This window comes from Hipposideros armiger, unplaced genomic scaffold (genome assembly GCF_001890085.2).
Source record: "Hipposideros armiger isolate ML-2016 unplaced genomic scaffold, ASM189008v1 scaffold_458, whole genome shotgun sequence".
Lineage (NCBI taxonomy): Eukaryota > Metazoa > Chordata > Mammalia > Chiroptera > Hipposideridae > Hipposideros > Hipposideros armiger.
Genome location: NW_017731808.1, coordinates 1111651 through 1132835, shown reverse-complemented (window position 1 = coordinate 1132835; position 21185 = coordinate 1111651). Strand labels below are relative to the sequence as shown.

The 21185-nt window shown below is 56.0% G+C and overlaps 1 protein-coding gene across 6 annotated transcripts; it reads left to right on the top strand.

Annotated features, from left to right (window-relative positions):
* The first annotated feature begins 73 nt into the window (after positions 1 to 73).
* On the top strand, positions 74 to 21179 carry WDR4 (WDR4 tRNA N7-guanosine methyltransferase non-catalytic subunit). 6 transcript variants are annotated; one of them, XR_002126585.1, is made up of 13 exons: positions 74 to 214; positions 1859 to 1924; positions 2643 to 2786; positions 8383 to 8539; positions 9162 to 9274; positions 11274 to 11334; positions 12074 to 12172; positions 12640 to 12704; positions 13454 to 13637; positions 14483 to 14552; positions 16009 to 17557; positions 17833 to 17906; positions 18453 to 21179. XR_002126585.1 is itself a non-coding variant. In XM_019666032.1 (11 exons), exons 1-11 carry the CDS (start codon positions 126 to 128, stop codon positions 16197 to 16199), a joined length of 1239 nt encoding a protein of 412 aa, XP_019521577.1. In that variant the 5' UTR covers positions 74 to 125; the 3' UTR covers positions 16200 to 21179. The 6 variants fall into 6 exon arrangements, 3 of the variants coding, with proteins under 3 accessions (XP_019521577.1, XP_019521578.1, XP_019521579.1); XR_002126583.1 differs by having other exon boundaries at positions 17833 to 21179; XR_002126584.1 differs by having other exon boundaries at positions 16009 to 17906.
* Positions 21180 to 21185: the final 6 nt, after the last annotated feature.

Sequence of the window (21185 nt, the reverse complement as noted above, 5' to 3'; positions counted from 1 at the left end):
GGCGCTTCCGCGGGAGCCGGCAGGGACGCGTCACCTCGCCGCGACCGCGCGTGGCGTCACTGGCCCGCGCAGCCAGGACTAGGCTTTGGGCGGCGCACGTGGGTGGCGGCGCGAAGGCCGAGCTCATGGCGAGCTCCGCGGGGCTGGCTCTGTGCGGGCAGGCGCTGGTGGTGCGCGGCGGCAGCCGGTTCCTGGCCGCCTCCACCGCGAGCAGGTGAGGGGTCTGGGCTTGGGGCCGGGAGCGCAGGCTGCGGGCGCGCGTCGGGGCCTGGAGACCCCGATGCCTGCGCCGCCGGGGCTGCGTCCGTGCTGGGGGGACCCCTGGGGGGACCCGCCACTGCCTTCCGACGCTCCGCCGCCGCCTGGGCCGGGCCGCGTGCCCGCGCCTTGGAGCATCTGCCCTCCGTGTCCTCTCAGGGGCCGCCCCCGGCGCGCCCCTCGCCGCCGGCCCAGGGCCCTGCCCGCTCCTTGGCCCGTCTCCCGCGCTCGGGGTCGGACATGGGGGCCGGGCGGGGCCCGGTCACGTGGGGCGACGTAGGCCGAGTTGGGGCCCGTGCGGGGTGTCCGTTACGCGGGCCAGACCCGCCCTGGGGCGTAGGGGGAAGGCGGTCCCTGGCCTTCCGGGTGAGGGGCTTCACCCTCGCGAGTTTGCTGGGGCTGACAGCTGCCGGCGCACCCCTTCGCCTCCGTCTGCTTGCAGTGGTGTCTGCCCCTCGTCCTCGTTTGCATCTGTCGACCCCGCCCTACGTGCCCTTCAGGCTTCTTGGTCTCACGCGACAATTCCTTACTCGGGGGTGCACCCCGAGCCTGCGGCTTGCACCCCCCTGGTGGCCCTTCCCACGGCGCTGCTTTTTTCCCTAATTTCACGCCCCTTATCGTTTCCCAGTGTGTACGCAGCGCCCGGGATATTTGAATCATTAAATGTTTGTCGCTCCAGTAGTCTTGACCTAGGAGCCTCATGGATGTTAGCCCGGGTCAGTTTCGGTCCCTTGTTAATTTCCCCACGGTTTTGATTCTCTCAGCGCGCCGGACACGTGCGCTCAGTGCTCTTTGTTCGGCGTGTGGTTTCAGAAATCCGATTTGATGTAAAGTTTGCATTTCACAAAAGCTGTCATCCCGGAGTATTTTGTTGTAGGTGCTCACGGTACCTAACACATGCCACAGGGAGACATCACCTGCTTGCTTCTGCTCTGCCTTTTGAGGAAATCTAGTGGCAGGCACCGTTTCCGGCTGGGAGGACTACTTCTCTTTCTACACCGCAGTGTACGGTGTGGAAAGAGTTTAAAGTACAGTCACAAAGGCTGGAAATTTGTACAAGATGCCTTCGCCATGCCAGACACTGGAGGTGGGTGGGATAAACTGAGGAAAGCTTAGGGGCTGATGGGAAAGGTGGGTGATTCTTTGTTGGTAAGTGCTTGGCTGCCATGGGAGCTTTTCTGGGTAGATGAGAGACATGTTTCTAAACAGGAGATGGCAGTTTTAAATTTGGGTACAAAAAATCCACTGAAAACAATATCAGAACACAATTTCTCTTAACAGGCATCTTTCATTGATGTTCTAGTGTCTGAAGGAATAATATATTACTTTCTATTGCGTTTTTGTCCTCATCGATTTTATTTAACTGATTTTTTTTGGGTACAGAGCCATGCCCGTGTGTATGGCAAATCTAAATAGGAGATTAAACAAATAAAGCTCCCTGACTGTTCCCGGAAATATTGTACCTAGACAATTTCTTGTCGGGGGTTAAGACTCTTAATTTACTGAGTATGCAAACATTTTTTGTTCCAGGAAAAAAAAAAAAGAAATGAGCATTTTTATTAACAAAGTGCTTCTCTAAAAATCTGTTGTTTTTCTTTAGTGATGATGACAACCTCTTCACATATGATTGCAGCTCTGCAGAAAAGAAGCCACAAGAAAATAAAGGGTGAGATGATGGGGAGACCTCTTCAGGGCCTGACCTGGGTTTGAATAATGGGACCTGATAGCCTAGGATGGAAATTGTTGCCTTGCCGCTGACTTCTTCATTTCTTTTTACCTTGCTCTGTGGACGAACCACGTACCACCTCAGGAAAGAAATGTGGAACTCACTTTCAAATTAGGAATTAGGAACATCAGGTCTTTTCTAAATACTTTTAATTAGTTTCTGTCTGAAACGGTTTTATTGGCACCTTCAAGTAATGCAATCAATCTTAAATGCACTAGGGGCAGTTGTATGAAATTAACTTTCACTAATTGAAAGGTAAGAGAAGCAGAGTGTGATGATTTTGTATGGTGGCTTTCTTTAGTAGAGCTGGTCTTGTGGCTCGGTTTATGTTTTTAAAATATGATTTAATCCCTACCTCTGGTCTTGGATTAGTTCATGTCCGTGGGGGAGTGGCCCGTGGGGTCTCTGAGGGGCCTTCCAGCTCAGCTCTGTGGATTCTGGTGTGTATGTTGAGAGATTTCTCTGTTTAGCTAGGTTTCCTCCTTAAAAATTAGAGCTGTTTTGAACCTCCCCAGTCTCCTTACTATGTTTTATATTTTGGCTCTTCGAACCTCATGTCATGTTCTGTTTCTTCTCACAGTATAAATGAACAAGGCTGGCCTGGAATCCTGCAGCCTTTAATTACTCTGGTAAGGCCTACCCATTCTCTCTTTCTCAGGGAGGACGGACAGCCCGTGGATAAGGGGAGTGACACGATTCTGGCGTCCACCTTCTCCAAGTCTGGCAGCTATTTTGCTTTAACCGATGACAGTAAGCGTCTGATTCTTTTCCGTACAAAACCATGGCAATGTCTGAGTGTCAGGTATGAAATGCTAACGTTGAATAATTACGATGTTGAACGCACATCTTACACTTGCATGCCAATAACAATAGTGACAGTAACAGTCAAGCAACTAACACACAGCGCCGGTTACGTGGTTACGTGCCCGGCACTGCTTTAGCGCTTTTCGTGTTTTAGCGCTTTCCGTGTGTGACCCGATTTAATCCTCATGGGGGGCCTGTCACCCTGTCACTGGCAGGGGCCTCGTTCTCTCCACACCCACTGGCCAGGAGTCCAGAAACCGATCCAGCCAGTCAGCTTGGAATGGTCGAACTGGTCCCCGAACCTGGTCAGCCTGGCTCAGGGTCGGTGCCCTGGCCTCTGCACCATCCTCCTTTCCAAACAGTGTCCCTCCAGCCTTGCGGTGGCAGAAATAAAAAGTCAGCACGCACCCTGGGAGTGTGGGGGTTTGTGGAAGTGAAGGCGCCTGTGCCACAGCCCTAACTCCGCCGGATTTTGTGTTAATGCGCTTATTTCTAAGCGTCTGAGAACCGATGGGAGCTCTGTGTGGCCCGGGGAGGACGGCGGTAACGCAGCAGGAACGCAGGTCACGGGGCCTCGGCGGCCCCTCTTCCCCACCGAAGTCCTGGAGCCGCTCCTCTGCCTGACTCTTCCTGGCCTGACCTCCGCCTCCTCCTGAAGGGAGATTTGCAGCGCCTTGTCCCGAGAGCTCCCTTGCTTCCCCACCGCCCCGTTTAGGCGAGGAGGTGGGTGCTGCTGACACAGGCGCCCGGCAGATGTCAGTGTCTGTCGGCTCTGACAGTCTCCTACGTGCAAGTTCTCTGTTTCCTTAAGTGGGCGATGGCTGGAATTATTCCAACTCTGCTGTGATACTGATGGAAACACCCACACAGGGCGGAGTCAGGCCTATCCCCTCATTCTCGCCCCCCCCCTGAGGCTGCAAGGTTTAACTGTCCCTGATAAGCAGAGACTAACGCGTGCAGGTGATGATGTTTGAACTTCTAAGCAACCAAGGTTAAGGAATTCCCCTTTTAGCTGGCTCACATCTGTATTGGGGACAGCTACGCTCTTCAGAAATTTATTTCATCTTGTTTCCTAAGAGGAGTAAAAAGCCAAATTCCCGGTGGCATCAAAAGCAAGGAATACCCACTCTGCCCTGCCTGTCCCAGTCAGCTTAAAAAAAGTCCAGTAACATTATTTTTATCTTATGTGTGTTTTTAAATATCAGATAGGCAATAGATGCCCTGGATTTAAAAGCTTAAAGGACAAACAAATGAAAAGGATATGCAGTGAAGTGTAAATCTCCTTCCACCCTTCCCAAAAGGCAGTGAGGTTCCCCAGGAGAGTGATTTAATCGTGTGTTGCCACGCGTGCAGGTTATAATTGATGACGAGTTGCTTCTAATAGCCGATGACTGTGAATTCACATCATCCTCACCTCGAAAGGCCTGTTAGGCAGCATCTTTTTGCTAGAATAGCCTGAACATTAGCAGATATTTAGAACATAGAAGATGTTGAGTGCTTTCCGGATTTGGGGTCTTGAGGGTTCTAACCCTGAGCTGCTCCCACAGGGATCCTTGCAGTTGGCCTTGGCTTTGAGTTGCTTCCACAACTTGTGGGAATGAGGAAGGGATATGAGTACAGGAGGCAAGCTGGTGACAGCAGTGACAGATGGTAGCCGTCGTAGTCTGTTCGGGCCTCCATAATGAACTCCACAGCGTAAAACACAGATACTCTGTTCAGTTCTGGAGCTGGGAGTCAGAGCAAGTCGTCGGCAGGGCTGGTTTGTCTGGAGGCCTCTCTCCTTGGCTTGTAGATGGCTGTCCTGTTGCTGCCGTTCATATAATTGTCCCTCCGTGCTGTGCCCCTGGTGTCTCTTTGTGCCCCCAGATTTCCTCCTATAAGGACAGCAGTCATGCTGCATTAGGGCCAGACAGCCTCACTGAACCATAAGCACCTCTGTCAAGGCCGTCTTTCCAAATACAGCCACATCCTGAGGTATGGGGAGGGGCTGGCTTCCAGCAGAGCAATTTTGGGGCCATAGTTTGGTCCATAAGCGTTACTCTTACCTTTGTGACACTTGCTGCAGAGCTCGTCTATGGAGTTTCCATAGCTACTATCGGATTCTTAAAAGGGGAGGTGTCCCCAACAGATGGAAGGAAATCAAATGATTTAAAGGAATCTGGTGGGAGTTCTTTTGCTCAAGTAAAGGCTGTCTGGCCAGCCACATGCTCCTGGAATGTGCACGTGCCCAGGAGCCACCAGACACCTGGTGGAAATGCAGACTAGGGGCGGGGCTGGAGCCTGCTCACCAGCTCCCAGGCGATGGCAGCCTCGGTGTGGACACCCGCACGATGCGCTAGAGCTCAGGTTGCCCCCCTGCAGGATGTCGTGGATCCGAAGGTCACCGTCCAGGTTGGCGGGGGAACTCGGGCAGTAAGCAGAGGACACCTGGTGGCGTCCGGGACTGAAGGGTGTGTCGGAGGCCATTTGATAGAAACGTCGGAAGTGTCTGCAGCTCCGTGGTGTGGCCTCAGTCGTCTCTTAGCTGTCGCTGGCGAGGGACATCTTTTGCTTGCGTTTCACTTGTTTTGCTATTTTCAAAAGTGCTTCAGTGAATTGTCATATAGATATAATAAATCTCACTTATCTCTAGAAATCCCCAAATGAGTTGCTAGGTCAAAAGTAAGCGCCCTGTAACCTAGGTGGAGAATCCCAGCTGCCTTCTGAGGGGCTCGCTCTCTGCCTCCCTCTTTCCCGCTGGACAGGACAGGGTGGTGTCACACCTGAGGGCTTTCGAGTCTGTTAGAAGGAAGTTGGTGTCCTGTATACTTCGCGACAAGCGAGGGCGAGTGTCTTCAGAACCGTTCGTCTTGTGAGCTGGCTTCTCAGAGGCGGGCTTTGCTTTCCCGTGCTGGGTCCCTTTCCCGTCTGGTTATGATGAGGGAACTCGGGCTCCTCCATCTGTTGTAGGTGAGCCCATCTACACAGCTTTCCCACGGCTTTGGCCCTTCAGTAAGTCGCACATGTGTAGAGAGAGCCGCTCAGGGCCATGGAGACTAGGTGAGGCTTGTCCTGGGCACTCGCCTCACTGGCAGCTTTGCAAAGGCCTCTGGCGACCGGGTAGGGCCTGACCTACTCCCACGGTGTCTGCGGGATGGTCGATGAAATCAGGGGAATTGTGGGCAGGCCGTTGTCCCCCAGAGTACAGTGTATCCTGTGGTAACTTACAGCTCTTTTCAGGCTCTGCTCCCTTACCTCGGCTGCTTCAAAACTTCACTTTGGAGGGTTTGGAGGAAAAGCTGAGATGGAAATTGGGGCAGCAATGATTCTTTTTAAGGTAACAGTTCAGAATGACAAAGGGCAGAGAGCCTGTGACCTGAGCAGGTCAGAGAGGCTTCAGGCCCAGAACCAAGGCTGAAAAACCGAGGTTTTCTGAACCAAAAATGAGGATACTGGGGTGAAGTGGTGTTTTCTATGTTGATGTATGGATTTATTAATGAGAAATCTTGCACACAGAGTCGCACCATTTCATAAAATGCCTGTGTTAAAATAATAAACGCCTCTGGAAAAGGCAGAGCCCCTGGAAACCAGGCCTGGGTTTGCTCTCCCTGCAAGGCTCTGGCGATGGGGAGTCGCTGCTGGAATGCGCGGTGTGGGGAGCTTGGTGGCAGGGCCTGGGGGCAGCGAGGCCCCCGCACGCTCAGCCTCATTGAACAATGGGGCTCTCTGGAGGTGGGCGTGGGGGCACCAGCTGGGGCGCGCTTCAGGGCTCACCTCAGGGTGCTCCTGTCACTGGCGGAGGGGAGGGGCAGGCCGGCCCTGGGGGCCTGAGGACCCACTGGGCTGTGAACCCAGTGATTCTGTGGAGGGGGAGGAGGGTGCTGAGACCCCGCAGAGGCTGAAGATTGGTGGGGCCCCTGCCTTTGCCCCTGGGTGGCATGGCTGCCCGCTGCCTGATGACCTGGCCCTCTTCTGCAACCTGTGTCTCTAGACCCTGACCCCAAACCCGCTCCGTACTGAACTCCATCCTAGAATCATCGCCAGGCCGGATTTAGCCTGGGCAGCTGAAAGCCCCCAGCTGGCACAGGACAAAGGGACAAGATATGAGTGCCATTTCTGTGCCGAGCTGCGTGGCAGGCGTGCCGATGGGGTTGGGGGTGGGCTAGCTCCTTGGAATCCAAGCCCAGTGCTCCTGGAAGACTGTCTTGGCGGCTCCCGCAGGGTGCTGTGGCCGTGCTGTCGCCACTGCTTCATTAGCCCGTTTGAGTGTGTGCTGTGTCGGGCGCCCCACAGGCCGCTGTTGGAAGTGGTGCCGAGGAATTCTGTGAGCCTTGCCCCAGCCCGATGGTCTCTGGCCATTGCGTTCTCCGTGTTTACGCCCTGTGCCTCCCTCTGCAGCTCCACGGGCTCGGCGTGGAGGAGGTCCAGCCTGCGGCCTGCTGGCTGATGGCTAGGAGGCCTCCTCCCTGGCCCCTTCTGTGCTTGAGTCCCTTTGCTCCCAAGAAGCGCAGGGCCTCGTTTGGTCCTCGTGTGGGGGATGTAATTCCTATAAGCTTTAGCTTCATATCAAGCTAACATCTGGAGCTCCAGCTGCCCTGAGCTGGGCGCCGTCTGCACTGACATTAGCTCTTTGTTGGGAAAGTGGGTCCACTGTCACCCCCTTGGGGGACGGGAAAGCAGGGACTACCGTCTTGTGTGAGGACGAGTAAGAGTAGATAAGCGGGGACGTCTGTGTGTGAGGTGATGGCACAGCTCATGTCTGATACAAACCGAAAGCCCAGGCACCTGCCTGTGAGAGCAGCCCTGCCGCCTGGAAGAGATCCCAGTGGAACAGGAGGCGGCAGTGTAAATGCTGTCCCCGGGGGGTCGGCGTGGCCAAGGGCCTGTGTCAGCGCACCCCAGGCGTGCGCCGGGCTTTGTTTCTTGCTCTGAACCAGCTGCAGATGTGACACACCTGTGAGTCCGGATTAAGGACTTGAACTTGTGAGCCTGCCAGTTTAGTACAGACTGAGCTGGAACTCAGCCCCTTGGTGGGCCTGACTCCAGAGTGGCCCGACAGAGGAGGCCGTATAGCTGTGTCCCCGTGGTGTGTCTCACCCTGGCTCTCGGTATCGGGGACCCCCGTTTCGGGTGTCGTGCATGAGCTGTGTGTGGGGTTCCTGGCCCAGCTCGGCACAGCCAGGCGTGGGTTGTCCCAGTGGGCATGGGTGCAGCGTGGATTCGCAGGTCCTGGGTGGGACGCTGCAGGCGACCCCGGGGTGGGGGTACCTGTGCCTGTGTGCTTTATGCGGCTGGCTGTCGTCACCCCAGAGGTGCCGTGGAGGTGCCGGTGCCAGGAGCAGCTCCCTTGACATGTTATCATATAGTGAGGTTGAGACGATTTCATACGGCACGTCTAGACACCCACCACCCAGAGCCTGCCATGAGGAGCAGTTTCTAAAGAGAAAAGTATTGTGAAAGGGAAGTCTGTCTACAGCACTGGCTTTGTTTATGTCCTCATTGCTTTGGTAACTGGAGGGAGGCGATGGCGGAGGGGATGCTGTCCCCACAACGCACGGCTTGCGGGGGTCGCAGGTCCCTGTGCCAGCCAACCGTGGCGTCTCTCCGCCTCCTAGGACGGTGGTGAGGAGGTGCACGGCCCTGACGTTCACAGCCTCCGAGGAGAAGGTCTTGGTGGCAGACAAGTCTGGGGACGTTTACTCCTTTTCGGTGCTCGAGCCCCATGGATGCGGCAAGCTTGAACTTGGGCACCTGTCCATGTTGCTGGATGTGGTACGTCTGGAGTGCTTAGCTCTGCTCGGGGGGGCTCAGGTGGGGCGGGGGGGGTATACGTGAGGGTCTGGGTGGGTGTGGGTTCTCGGGTAGCAGGTCTGTGAACACGACAGATGGCATTTGGAACTCAACAGCAGGACGAGTTAGGAGGGGGCTGGGTGGTTCCAGACTGGAGGGTCCGCCCAGGTCTGGGTGACGAGGTGGAGGGGTGTGGGAGCAGCAGGCACAGTCGCACGGCCTGAGTTCATCCTTCCTGCATTGTGGGAATCACCTCGGTGGCCCCCCACCCCCCGAGCCAGGAGCTGTCCTACCAGAGGCACCGAGAGGCCCAGTGAAGGCTGGGCTGCAGCCAGTGGCTGCTGGAGTTGGCGTGGGTCCCCTCAGGACACTTAGGAACAAGAGGAGAAAGACAGGTCACCAGGACTTGGTGACTGGCCAGACGAGGGAACATGGGAAATAGGGAGAGGAAGGGGACCGGGGTTGGAGGCGGGAGGAGTGGGTGGCAGGCAGGGAGCGTGTAGGAGACGCGGCAGCTCTGGGGATGAGGCGTGGGGGCTGCAGATGAGGACTGCAGGGCTCGGGGAGCGGGAGCAACCTGCTGTGTCTCATCCCTGGCGCACAGGCCGTGAGTCCGGACGACCGCTTTGTCCTCACCGCCGACAGGGACGAGAAGATCCGGGTGAGCTGGGCCGTGGCGCCACACAGCATCGAGTCCTTCTGCCTGGGGCACACCGAGTGAGTCTCCCGCCCGCCCGCCCTCCGGCCTCCCAGGGAGGAAGTTCAGGTTTAAAGCACAGGGGTGGCCCCTTCAGCTGGGAAGCTGGCGCCCGCGTGACCCTGGGCCTCGGGGAGTGGGGACCGTCATGTGTGCAGCTGCCCTTCAAGGCCGGGGCTCACCGCTGGCTGGCCCATTGCATGTAGCCTTCAGAACCTCCCTCCGCGTGCTGGGGACAGTTTCCTCGTTGGCACCGAGGACGGCGCTGGTTGTCTCCCTGCAGGAGCCCACAGCTGAGAGGCCTGTCCGCCTCCATCCACGGTGGCCGGGGGCTTGTTCTGGAATACCCCCCTTTCCTATTGTAGACACCCGGCAGTGCCTGGCAGTGGCCAGTGGTCACTAGCGGGTGTGCTGAGGACGAGGAACATACTTGAGTACTTTCATCTGCCCGAGAATGAAATAGCCCCCGGACGCAGGCAGCTGGCACTTGCTCTGTGACCCCTGGCTCCTGTGCGGAGCTCTCAGCAGCTGGGGTTTGAAGATCTGGAGGGAGGCGTTTCCAAGGAATACCCGCTGTCAGGCAGAAGCCTGGTGCCATGTGCACAGAGGAAAGCACTTTGAGTGGCTGAAATGTCTTCAGATTGTTATTTGAGGCCTTGGAAGACATTGCAGGGATTGTATTGAATTCTGGAATCGGTTCTGTTTCCTTATTTTGAATGGAACATAAAAATTGGCCTTTAGGAAGGTTGACGGTCACTCGGTTTGTACCTGTGACAACTTGTGGCTTTCTTCAGTTCTCTGGTAATCTAGCACCTGCAAGCCCTCGCCCTCAGCCCGTGCACTGTCCGGCTGAGGTCTTTATGCTCCGGATCCCGCCTGGCACACTGCTGTCTCGGGGCCTTTGCATGTGCTGTTTCTGCTGACGGGCACTTCCCCACAGGACCCCTCAGCTCTGGGCATCCCCTCGCTCCCTCAGCTCGCTGCCACCGGCCTTCTCAGGAAGGCCTCCCCCCTTCCCCAGCCCCACCCTCAGAGGAGCGCCCCGCCTCCGTCCCCTCCGTGTGTGCTTTTCTTCAGCTCGCAGCTGGTCAGTCTGAAGTGAAGCCCGCCCTTAGTGTAAAACATCCGTCAGAGACGTAGAATGCAAAAGGATGTAAAAATGGCTCATTGTTACACTGATTGCAGGTTGAAACGATAATATCTTGGGTATATTGAGTTCAGTAGAAACATAGTACAGAAGTTATTAATAATTTCAGCCGTCTGTCCAGTTTTGTGACGTGGTCACTAGTAGCAAGTCTGAGCGGACGTGGCGCTGAGCTTCCGCCGGTGGCACCGCCACCCCGCGTCCCGGGCTGTGCCTGGCGCGTAGCTGGTGCTCGGGTGTTTCAGCGAGTGAGCGGTGAGTCATCAGCGGCTTCTGAGAATCTCTAAAGCCTGGTTTCCGCTTCCTTCCTTCCTGAGAGTCCGAGGTGACAGCCCAGTGGCATCCATCCTGTAGCAGGGGCTTCCCCCTTTCTGCTCCTGAGATCAGAGCCCTGAGCGTCCTCAGGGAGGCGGCCTGGTGGGGGCTGCGGCCAGGACGGGGTCCCGGGAGCCTGCGCGTTAGTGATCCGACCGCGTCCCTCTCTCCGGGTGGGGGCTGAGTGACGAGTCCCGACCCGAGCCGGGTGCTGGGACAGGTGGTGGCTCGGGCTGCCTGGGGCTGAGGGACAGCAGGGATCGTTCTGGCTGCTGGGCAGTGCTGCCGCTCTCCTCCGTCCCCCACTGCCCTCCGTGTCATCACCGACCTTCAGTGAGGGCCTCCCGGAGGCTCGGAAGGGCACAGACACTTGTGGATCTTCCCAGCAGGCGTGGCTGGGGAGCACATCTGGACCTAGGGGCCGCGCTTGATTGGAGGCTGATGTGTTGTTGAGCCCCGAGCATGGCTGAGGACACCCCAGTGCCATGTGTTACTGGGTTTCGTGTCTGTCGGAGGTGGCGTCTGGGGCCCCGACTCACTCAGCTCCTCCTGTGCTGCAGGTTTGTGAGCCGCATCCTCGTGGTGCCCGACCACCCTGAGTTGCTTCTGTCCTCGTCCGGGGTAAGTGTGGCTCCCCATGCGCCCCTCCAGGTCCCTCAGCGGGGACGGAGCGGGAGCCAGGTATGGGTGGGTCCCCCGCAAAGAGCTTGTCTTGTTCTCAGTTGTGGTTCAGAAGTCAGCGTGTCCCCTTATACCAGCAGTCCTCCACTAGATGGTGCTTGTCGTTTGCTGAACTGTGTGTGTGTGTGTGTGTGTGTGTGTGTGTATAGCTAGAGCAAGTGTGTAAGTGTGTAGGGAGTTCGTTCTGAGGGCTGTCATTACATCGGTAATCACTTCATCATCTCAATTAAAGCAGTTGACAAGACACCCTTCCTGAGTCCTAGACGGACCTGGGTTCCATCCCCACTGCTGCTGGTGTGCTCAGCAGCCCCATGTGTTTGCCCTGTGCGAATGCGCGATCACCGGTGTGCATGTGTGTGCATGTGTATATGTTCATGTGCATGCATATGCATGTGTGTGCACACATTTGTGCGTGTGTGTGTGTGCATACTTGGCCTGAATGCAGCAGATGTCTGACCTGGTGGTGACATCAGGTTGTCTCATACCCTTTGCCCATTCTGCCGTGTTGGGGGTCACCCATTTTTCTTAATGATTTGCATGAGTTCTTTAGAGCAGAGAGCTGCTGGTTGGGGAAGGTGCCCTGGCTGAGTTCCTGTCCCCATGACCTGGTGGAAGCCTGGATCCTGGGGCAGGGGTCCTGTGTTTCCTGAGAGGTGTGCTGACCGGTCCCTGTGTGCAGGACTGCACCCTGAGGCTCTGGGAATACAGACACGGCCGAGAGCTGCACTGCTGCCACCTGCCCAGCCTGCAGGAGCCGGCGGAGCCCTGGGGCGACAAGGTAACCCCGAGTTTGTGGGGAGGCAGGGCTCCTGGGATCCTGTGGGGAAAACGGTATTACATCGGAAATGTTTCTTTGCTATTGGTGCAGACTTTTTTTTAGCTTGGGGGAAATTGTGTATTTCAGATTCTGAGGGCACCTAGTTAGGTAAGGGGGAAATAATTTATATATCACAACATTTGCATTTGAACAACTAATTTACAGAAAGGTCTCTAATCTGCTTAGAAGTGGAAAAACCAGTGGAGCTGGAGCCAGGAGCTTCGCTGTGGGTTTATCAGCCGGGCAGCGGGCTGGGCACCCACCCAGCATCCTCTGTTGTCCGTCAGGGATTAATCTCATGACCCCCCAGGTCAGGTCACTTGGGCCACACTTGGGGACTGTCATCTTGCAGCGTTTGCTCTCAGTTGGAGCAGAATGGTCCTGCATCGGGTCCCTGGCGTGCTGTTAGCTGCTGCTTTTCGTTTCAGAGGTTTGCTGCATCCAGGATCGCTTACTGGGGCCGGGAGGGCTGCGTGGCGCTGCTGTGTGACTGGTAAGCATACTGCTTGGTCCCCGCAGCCTGGGGGGCGGGGGGGAGAGGCTGTTCCATTGGCCCCATGGTCTGTCGTCTAAACCGGGAGGCTTTAGGCGGTGCTGTTGGGGTTTGCTTTCCGGGGCTGCTGTGGCGTGTGGGTGTGGGCTCCTTTACACTGGCGTTCTTTTGTATGCCATTTAAATCCACCTGTTTAAGAGACCACATGGCCTCCAACTGGCCTTCTGTGTGTCATCAAATCCCACCTAAGGGCTGATTGTGGCAGAATCTGCCTCAGTCGGTGCCACCCAAGGCCGGTGGTTGACGGGATGGACTTAGGTCGCGTGCACCACACGGCTGTCCCTCCCGAGCTCCTTGCGTGTGCTCACTTGTCCTTGTGACCAGTCTCAGGAGGGCGCCATAGTTTGTCTTAGAAACAGGACGCAGGCTCAGGGAGGGTGAGAGTGCTGTCTGCTGCCCCGCACGCCGGTGGGACGGCCAGCTCTCTGCACCCTTCCCGTTTGTCCTGTGTGGCCTGTCTTTGCTGCATAACCATCTCCCCAGAGTTTAGTGACGCGACCACTCCGGATCTCAGCCTGAGGCTCAGGGAGCCGGAGCCGCTCGGCCGGGTGCTCCTGGCTGGGTCTCCCGTGCGGTTACAGCCAACATGCTGGCGAGGGCCGCATCTGTTGCTCGGGGCCTGCCGGGGCTGGGCGGTGCCCTGGGCCTGTGGGGGTGGTAACGAGCCCCCTCTCTTTCTCCCTGGGAAGTATTCCCATGGTCTACATCTTCCAGCTCGATGCCCCCGGACAGCGGCTAGTGTACAAGCAGCAGCTGTCCTTCCAGCACAGAGTGTGGGACATTGCGTTCGAGGAGACCCAGGGGCTGTGGGTGCTGCAGGGCTGCCGGGAAGCCCCCCTCGTGCTCTGCAGGCCCGAGGATGGCCAGTGGCAGGTGAGACGTGCTGGCCCTGAGCCTGGGGTGGGCGTGGGCAACGCTGTCAGCCCTTTCAGCTTGATCACGTGTTGGTGCCAGAGGTGTGTCCCGGGGGGAGGGGGAGGTGGCCATAGGGCTTGTGACCTGGGAGGAGGAGCTGGGGTGCCTGGCCCGATGATCCAGTGTCATGAAGCCTGCAGTGGGCTGTTGGGGGATCGCCATCGTTGGCATGTTTTCTCCATGACTGTCCCTGTCACCTTGGTTTTTGAGCAGAAAAGTTGACACTTGGCGTGCACCCCTAACCTTTGCAGGCTTAGCATGGCCTACCTGGGGCCGCGGTCCCATGGTCAGGACCTCCAGGCGCGCTGGAAGGTGTGTGGGCTGTGAGCGAACTCCATACCTGCTCTGAGTCGGCTCGCCCGCCTGTAAAGTGGGGTTGGCATCCCCTTCCTGTCCCGGGGGACAGCCGTGGGGAGGGCCCACATGCAGCACGCCAAAGCCCTTTGCAGACTGTCCTGTCCTTTACAGACACTCACCTGACTTGAGTGCTCTGGAGACGCCCCTGAACCTTTCAGTATTTTTATCTGAAAAGTGGCAATGAAGGCCACCAGCTGGTACCTGTCAGGTGTGCCAGGCTCATTAGATAAAGTCCCATGTGATGAGCCAGCACCTGAGATGCCAGCAGCCATCATGTCATGGTCTTTTATCCTGACGAGATGTGGTGGGAACAGTCGGCAGCTTCGCCTGTTCTTCACGTAGAGATTTACGGGGCCCCTGCCCCAGGCCCCGCAGCCCGGCCCCGCGGGTTGCCCATTACTGGACAAACAGCCTCTTCTGATCCTGACTTTCCATCTGCCTCTCAGTCTGTTCCTGAAAATGCTGCAGTGAAGAAAGTCTGCACTCACCTTCGTGGGAACTGGGCCATGCTGGAAGGTGAGGACGCACAGTTGGCCGCTCAGGGTGACGCCCGGCATTGGCCATGCACAGAAGCAGGTTCTAGAATGTCACCCACAGTAGGGAGCTGTGAGGATGTAGGGTGTGTGGGAGGGGTGTCCCTGTTGGGGCACCGAGGAGGTAACCCACCCCAGGCAGGAAGGCTAGGCGTGACTTAGTGTCAGGGCTCCGTGTCGGGTATCCGCGTTGGAGTAGTTGAGGTGCATGTGAACCAGTGTCACCGTCACCTCTACCCTCAGGGCTGGGTGTTGGAAGTCTCCAGATGGAGTGGGAGCCACTCCCCGTCCCCGACTGGTGGCGTTGAGTGACTCCATAATGTGTGCAGTTCCCGGCCAGGAGGTCAGGCGTGAGGACAGCCCATGGGGTCACCGAGGGTCCTCGCGGCCCAGCGCAGGTCCTAACAGGAACACCAGGCAGAGGGAAGAAGGCGGGTCACCCCCAGTAGCTGCCATGTTCCGTGAGGAGGGGTCTGTCCCGGTCGGTCAGGGCCACGCTGAGCGCCCAGTGCGGCCGCACCAGTAGGGAGTCCCATCGGAGGACCCCGCTGTCAGCCCCGGAGAAGAGGGCAGACCCTCAGTCACAGCCCCCGGCTGTTCCCTCACACCCCTCTTGGGCAGAGACTTGAAGTGACAGCGTCCGGAGGGGTGTTTGTAAGCTTGTGCTGGAATTCCAGCGCCTTCGTCCGGATGGAGAAGTCATTGCCCAGGATGCTGTACAGGGCCAGCCTGCCCCGCAGAGGCCGGTTCCTCACGGCTCCGGAGAGAGGCTGACGTGAGCAGTTGGTTCACAGGAGCAGCCAGGCAGCGTCTAGTGGACAGTGTCCTCGTGGGGACTCGGCTCGAGTCCCAGGGTTAACGTCCACCCAACTTCTGTTCACGATTGAAGGGTCGGGCGCTGACAGGGCTGCGTCCTCCCCAGCGCTGTTGGATTTGCTTGGGCCACGCCACCGAAGTGGCTGTGCAGCAGGACTGTCGGGGCGGGGGCACTAACGGGCCTGGGGCCTGCACGTCCTGAGGGTCTCCGCACGCAGGCCAGGACCACACTGTGCTGGCTTTCCTGAGAGGTTCACAGTACAGGTGTGGGGAGAGCACGGGGGAGGCGAGCTGACCCTGGAGTCACAGGGGTGGGGGACCAAGGGAGCCGGGAGGACATGACACGCGTGTGGGCACAGACGTCGGAGTTGCCACCGGCCTGTGGCGTTTCCCACCGGGCGAGGTGGTCTCAGGCACAGCCGGCTTTTGTTGTTGGCTGGAAGTGAGTCTGAGGTCCAGCCGGTGTGGTCACCTCAGAGAAGGTGCCACCAGTCCAAAGAGCTCCAGGCGGTCAGAGTCACTTCCCTGTTGCTGGGGGGCCTCAGGGCCCAGCGGATCGGCCAGAGGCAGCGAGCGCCCCACGTCACCGTCCCTCCTGGCGTGTGTTCTTGTCTCCTGCACAGGCTCTGCTGGCGCGGACGACGGCTTCGGCGGCCTCTACAAGGCCACCTTCGACAACGTGACCACGTACCTGCAGAAGAAGGAGAGGAGGCTGCAGCAGCAGCAGCAGAAGCGGCACAGGGACCCGGCCCCCGGGCCCAACGGGCAGACCAAGAGGGCGAGGGCCGGGCAGGCGTCCCGCAGCTGCCTGTGAGAAGAAAAGGGGCATCACTGTCCACTCGCGCTTGGCGGCAGTGGGGCCTGCACCAGCTCAGCGGACCCCTGGGGCTGTCCCAGCACCTGGACGGCGCCCGGGCTCCAGAAGGTCCTGTCGCTGAGCAGGGGCTTTCCTGCCAGCGTTCGGGGCAGCCTCTTGGTGCAGGAAGCTGGCGGGGCGTGAGCTTCATGGAGACCCCCGTCCTAGGCGAGCCACTCGCTGGGCGTTTTCCTCACGGGAAATCCCTGAGCCGACACATCTGTGCCAGCGTGATAGACGTTTTCATCTTGTTCCTGTCGTCTCGCCGCAGGGCCGTTGAAACCTACGCAGAATTAAGTACTTAGCTCCTCCCGCAGCCCGGCCGGCCATGTGCTCCGTCCCCACGCGAGTGGCCTCACTTTGGAGGCACAGATGCAGGCGACCCGGTGTGGAGACCTCGGCAGACAGCGCTGGTGAGAGGGACTGTTTCAGGGTGAGGATGTTGCCAGCCGGAACCTGAGTGGTGCAGGGAAGTGGCTGGGACGTTATATTTATTACCTCAATTTCAACTTTGGCATATGTCGCAAAGAGCAGGGGTGTCAGCTGAGTTCTAATCACCAATCAATAGAAGTGAGCTTTTAGCAGCTTCTGGAAACGTTCATCAGCACACGTGGAACTAATTTCAAAATGCATTAAGCAGAAGCATCTCAATGCGTGTACTGTTCGTGACCGAAATGTTCCCTTTTTGATTTGAGGAAAAGAGCTGTTTGGTGTGGGGTTTCATGGGGTACTTGGAAGCAAGTCGTTTCGTGTATCAAAAGCCGGAATACTTAGTTATTCCTAAGTGCCTTGTTTTAAACATTGGTCTGAAAGCTGCTGTTTGTGATGTGCTGGGGGTCGGGCTGGGCAAGTTCAAGAGCCCAGGCAGGTGCTGGGGTGGAAGGCGGTGCCCAGGACGGAGGGGGGGCCGGGTGGGTGTGGTACCCAGGGCAGCCTGCCCGGGCCACGGTCCTGTGGGAGGAACCTAACCTTGTTGGTGCTGGCCCAAGAGAGTGTTCTCATCAATAATCTGCTTTGAAATTCTTGGTTTTAGGAGAAATTTAGGTTTGGCCTTGTCATTGCCTTGGCTTAAGACGGCTCAGCAAACTTTTGTCTCATAGACCAAATCCTGTGAATTAATGATTTTTACAGTTTTGAATGTTTGAAGAAAACCAAAAGAAAAATAATACTTCATGATATGTGAAAATCATATGCAATTCAAATTCCAGCGTCCATTAATCAAATGTTGGGAGCGCAGCCACGCCTGTTCGTTCAGCTCTGTGGCCCATGCTACCACGGCAGAGGGCAGCTGGCCGGAGACCGTGGGCCACCGGAGTGTAAGATACGTGTTATCTGGCCCTTAAAGAAACGCTCATTGGCCCCTATTTAACATCCCTTTTAAATTTGTGTGTTTTAAGAATGAACTGGTTCATTTGGGAAAAAACCCCAAACCCTGTTCTTCCTGTGATCACATCGACCTTTCCCACCAAACGTTCACTGTGTCTCCTGGGTGGGCAGAGCAGGCCTCCTGGTCGTTCCAGCCCAAGCTGAGAGGGAGCCCGGGTGGCGGGTGCGACGGGGTGTCTAAGGTGCATCCTTTTCACCTGGTCAGGAGGCGCACACACCTGACAGGGCCGCAGCCAGGAGATCAGAGCAAAGCGTGGAGTCTGGAGGGACCATGATCAGGTGACTTGCATTCTTACCAAGGTCATACATGCACATGACAGAGACCAAGTTATACTGACCGGCTGACAGTGACAGTCCACTCTGTTCCTTTCTCCAACACCCCCTCACCCATTCCTTCTCCCCGCCTGGGCAGGTCCGTCTCCATCTGCCCCCTTAGCTGCATTTGTTCCCCTTCTGCCCAGGACAAGGGGCTTCCAGAGGATGTGGCCAGGGGAGCGCAGCAGCACCGGTGGGGTTGGGAAAGGGGGTACACTGCCCCGCCCTCTGCTGCAGTGTCCTTCCTGCCAAGAGCACCCCACATCACTGCAGCCTCCTGGGGCCCTGGTCCCACCGGTCCCAGGGGCAAAACAGCTCCTCCTTGGTGCTGAAGCCCTGTCCACACCCCTGGGAGCAGTCCTTCCTTTAAAGGCTCTGACATCTCAGGAGATGTGAGCTGTATTCCTGGGGGGACTCTGATAAACTAGCCCATACTCACATGCACCCAGTGCATCCCCGACACTCCTTTTCCGGTTGGTTTGAACCCAGACCCACATGTTGTCCTTACAGAGTTTTACATCCCTCAACTCGTCACCTGGAACAACCGTCCTCACCTCCTTCTGTGACTGACTTGTTGAGAAGGACAGGTCCACTGCCATCTCCCGATTCTCAAAGGAGTTTATTGATTTGTCACTTTCATCTGTTGCCTAATTTTATTTTTCTCCTGTTTTCCTTTTTTTTGGGGGGGAGGGTTCTAAATGTTTTACTTTGGGGGAGATTTCTTGGGCTTTGTTCCAACTCATTGATTTTTAAAAATTTTGGTTATCGTTATTTCTTAATTCTAAGCATTCTAGTTCTTTTTTCATTTTGGTTTCCACCTCAGTATACAGCTGGCAGGTGCACCTGGAGTGCACGAACTGGACACGCGTGTAACTCCCCGCCAGAAGTGGGACATTTACCCACAGCTGAGCGGTCCCCCAAGCTCCTGCCAGCCATCCACCCCCCTTCCCAGGTGAAGGCGGCCGACTCAATGCGTTTGTTTTCCTCTTGTTACTTGTGGCCTCTTTGGCTCAACTCTGGGTGAGACTCGTCTACATTGTTGCATTGGTTGCGTTGTAGATTCATTGTCACTGCTACATAGTGTTCCCGCAGGTGGAAACCCAGCCCCCCATCCAGCCATTGTTCCATCCTGTCACCCGGCACTTGAGTCCTTGCCAACTGGCTCCCGGGAACACTCTGGTCCCTGCATTTGGGGACGTAATGGGGACGTAAGGAGACATTTCAGTTGTGTCCTGAGAAGCGGAGTTGTTGGCTCACGGTCATGTTTAGCTTGGACGATGCTGCCTGTCCTTGTGAATGCTAACATTCCCACACTCAGCAAGTGAAGTTTTGATCATGTTTAATTTTGCAAAGGCACAAACTTGGAGAAGTGGGCTGGTGTGTGGGAGCCGGTGAACCTCCACCTGGCGTCCAGACTTAAACTTGATCTTGCTTTCGGCAAGGTCACCTTAAAAACAGCGTGGATCACCCACTCTCGGGGGTGGTAGCCGCAAGGTCACGCGGCCACGCAAGCAGCCTGTGAAGAGGTGGCCTCCTGCCAACAGCTGGCGACTGACGCCTGGCCTGAGCTGTCTTGGGAGAGCTGCTTTCTAACACAAACAGAATGCTCTACATTCTTCCCTGCAGCACATGTACCTCAGCCCTGTATGTGCTGACGTGTATTTTTCTTTGTAACTTCCCCTGTGATTTCTTTGATCTATGGGCTATTTGGAAATGTGGTGTAAATTCCAGACAGTTGACTGTTTTTTTTCCTTCAGATTTCTTGTGTCGCTGGTTTTAATTCTATTGTGGTCTCAGAAGATACGTTGATTTCATTCCTTTTAGATTTGTTGGACTTTGTTTAATGCTCCACAAATCCGATGGTTATTTCCCTAGAAAAAGGGGTGTGTCCTGAGTGGTTGGCTGGAGGAGTGACTGCAGGGTCAGGTCACATTGGCGACCCCGCTGGCCACTGTCGGCTCGAACACCTCCGTCTTCCTTCTTTGTGTGCACTTCTGTCACTTACTGAAAACTGTACTTAAATGTCTACTTGTGGATTTGTCTCATTGTCCGTTGTCCTAGTGGTTTGGCCTCATGGATTTAACATTCTGGTATTAGGTACACACACACTTAAGAATGTTATGTCATCTTGAGGAACGACCCCTCCTCGCCACGCAGGACCCCTTTGTCTCCAGCTCCGTTCTGTTCTGAAGTGTAGGTCACCGGAGTTAATGTAGCCACTGCAGCCTCCTTTTGATGAGTGTTAGTATGGATCTTTTCTCATTCTTTCTAATGTATGTGTGCATTTATATTTAAAGTGGGTTTTCTTTTGCAGATAGTATGCTTTTTTTATCCCCAAAGTATTGAATTTCAATGGAAATACAACCTGAGCCACGTGTGTAATTGAGAGTGTCCCAGTAGTCACTTTGAAAAGTTTTTAAAAAGCAGGTGAAATTAATTTTGAGAATACAATTCATTTACTCCAATACAGCAAAAACAGGGTGTCCACATGTAACGGCTATGAAATTATTCATGAACTGTTTTACACTCTGTTTTTAAGCCTAATTGTTCTCAGATTTGTCTCATATGTCCAGTTCCCTCTTTTCAGACACTGCCCCCAATTCGAGTGGCCTTGGTGTCTGAATCCCAGTGTCCGTCTCATGGCGGGGGCGGTCAGGCTCCGTTGGGGCTTGTCTTCCCTGAGCTGTACCCAGAGTCCCTTCCAGGCACAGGCCTTTGAGGGTGTCTGTCTTTCTCAGGGGTCACAGCCCTGCGCTGCCAGCTTCCCAGTTGGTTTGGGCGGGAGGGGGGCTCCGGATCATCGCCTCCCGTGGTCGGAAGCACAGGCCCTTGCAGTTTGAATTTATGTTTACCTTGTGATAAGTGAGCGAGGGCACCTCTTTGAACTGTCGAGTCTCCTCTGTTTTTTGGGGGGAGAGAGGCTGATTTGAAGGTGATCTTCCTGGCCCTTCATCTGTTATGTGAATTGCAAATTTTCTGTTTGACTCTTGGTGGTTTATATGTTTAATACAGACTTTTCCATAGTCAAAGGTATCCGTCTTTTTATTGATGACTTCTAGGTATCATATTATATTCAGAAAGGTTTTTCTCCACTCGCCCCACTTTGCAATGGTCTTTTTACCAAGGGGAGACAGAAGTGGGACTCAGGACAGAAACAGGCATCCCTGACATCGGGCTGCGACAGGCTGACCGGAAGCAATCGTGAGGGAAGGTAGTGCTTTTCGCGTCAAAAGCCAGTTAGTT

Coding starts and splice junctions, on each gene's coding strand:
- WDR4 (XM_019666032.1), top strand. CDS start 126: ATGGCGAGCTCCGCGGGGCTGGCTCTGTGCGGGCAGGCGCTGGTGGTG. Junction 8,540..9,161: donor TGTCCATGTTGCTGGATGTG/GTACGTCTGGAG, acceptor CCTGGCGCACAG/GCCGTGAGTCCGGACGACCG. Junction 9,275..11,273: donor TTCTGCCTGGGGCACACCGA/GTGAGTCTCCCG, acceptor CCTGTGCTGCAG/GTTTGTGAGCCGCATCCTCG.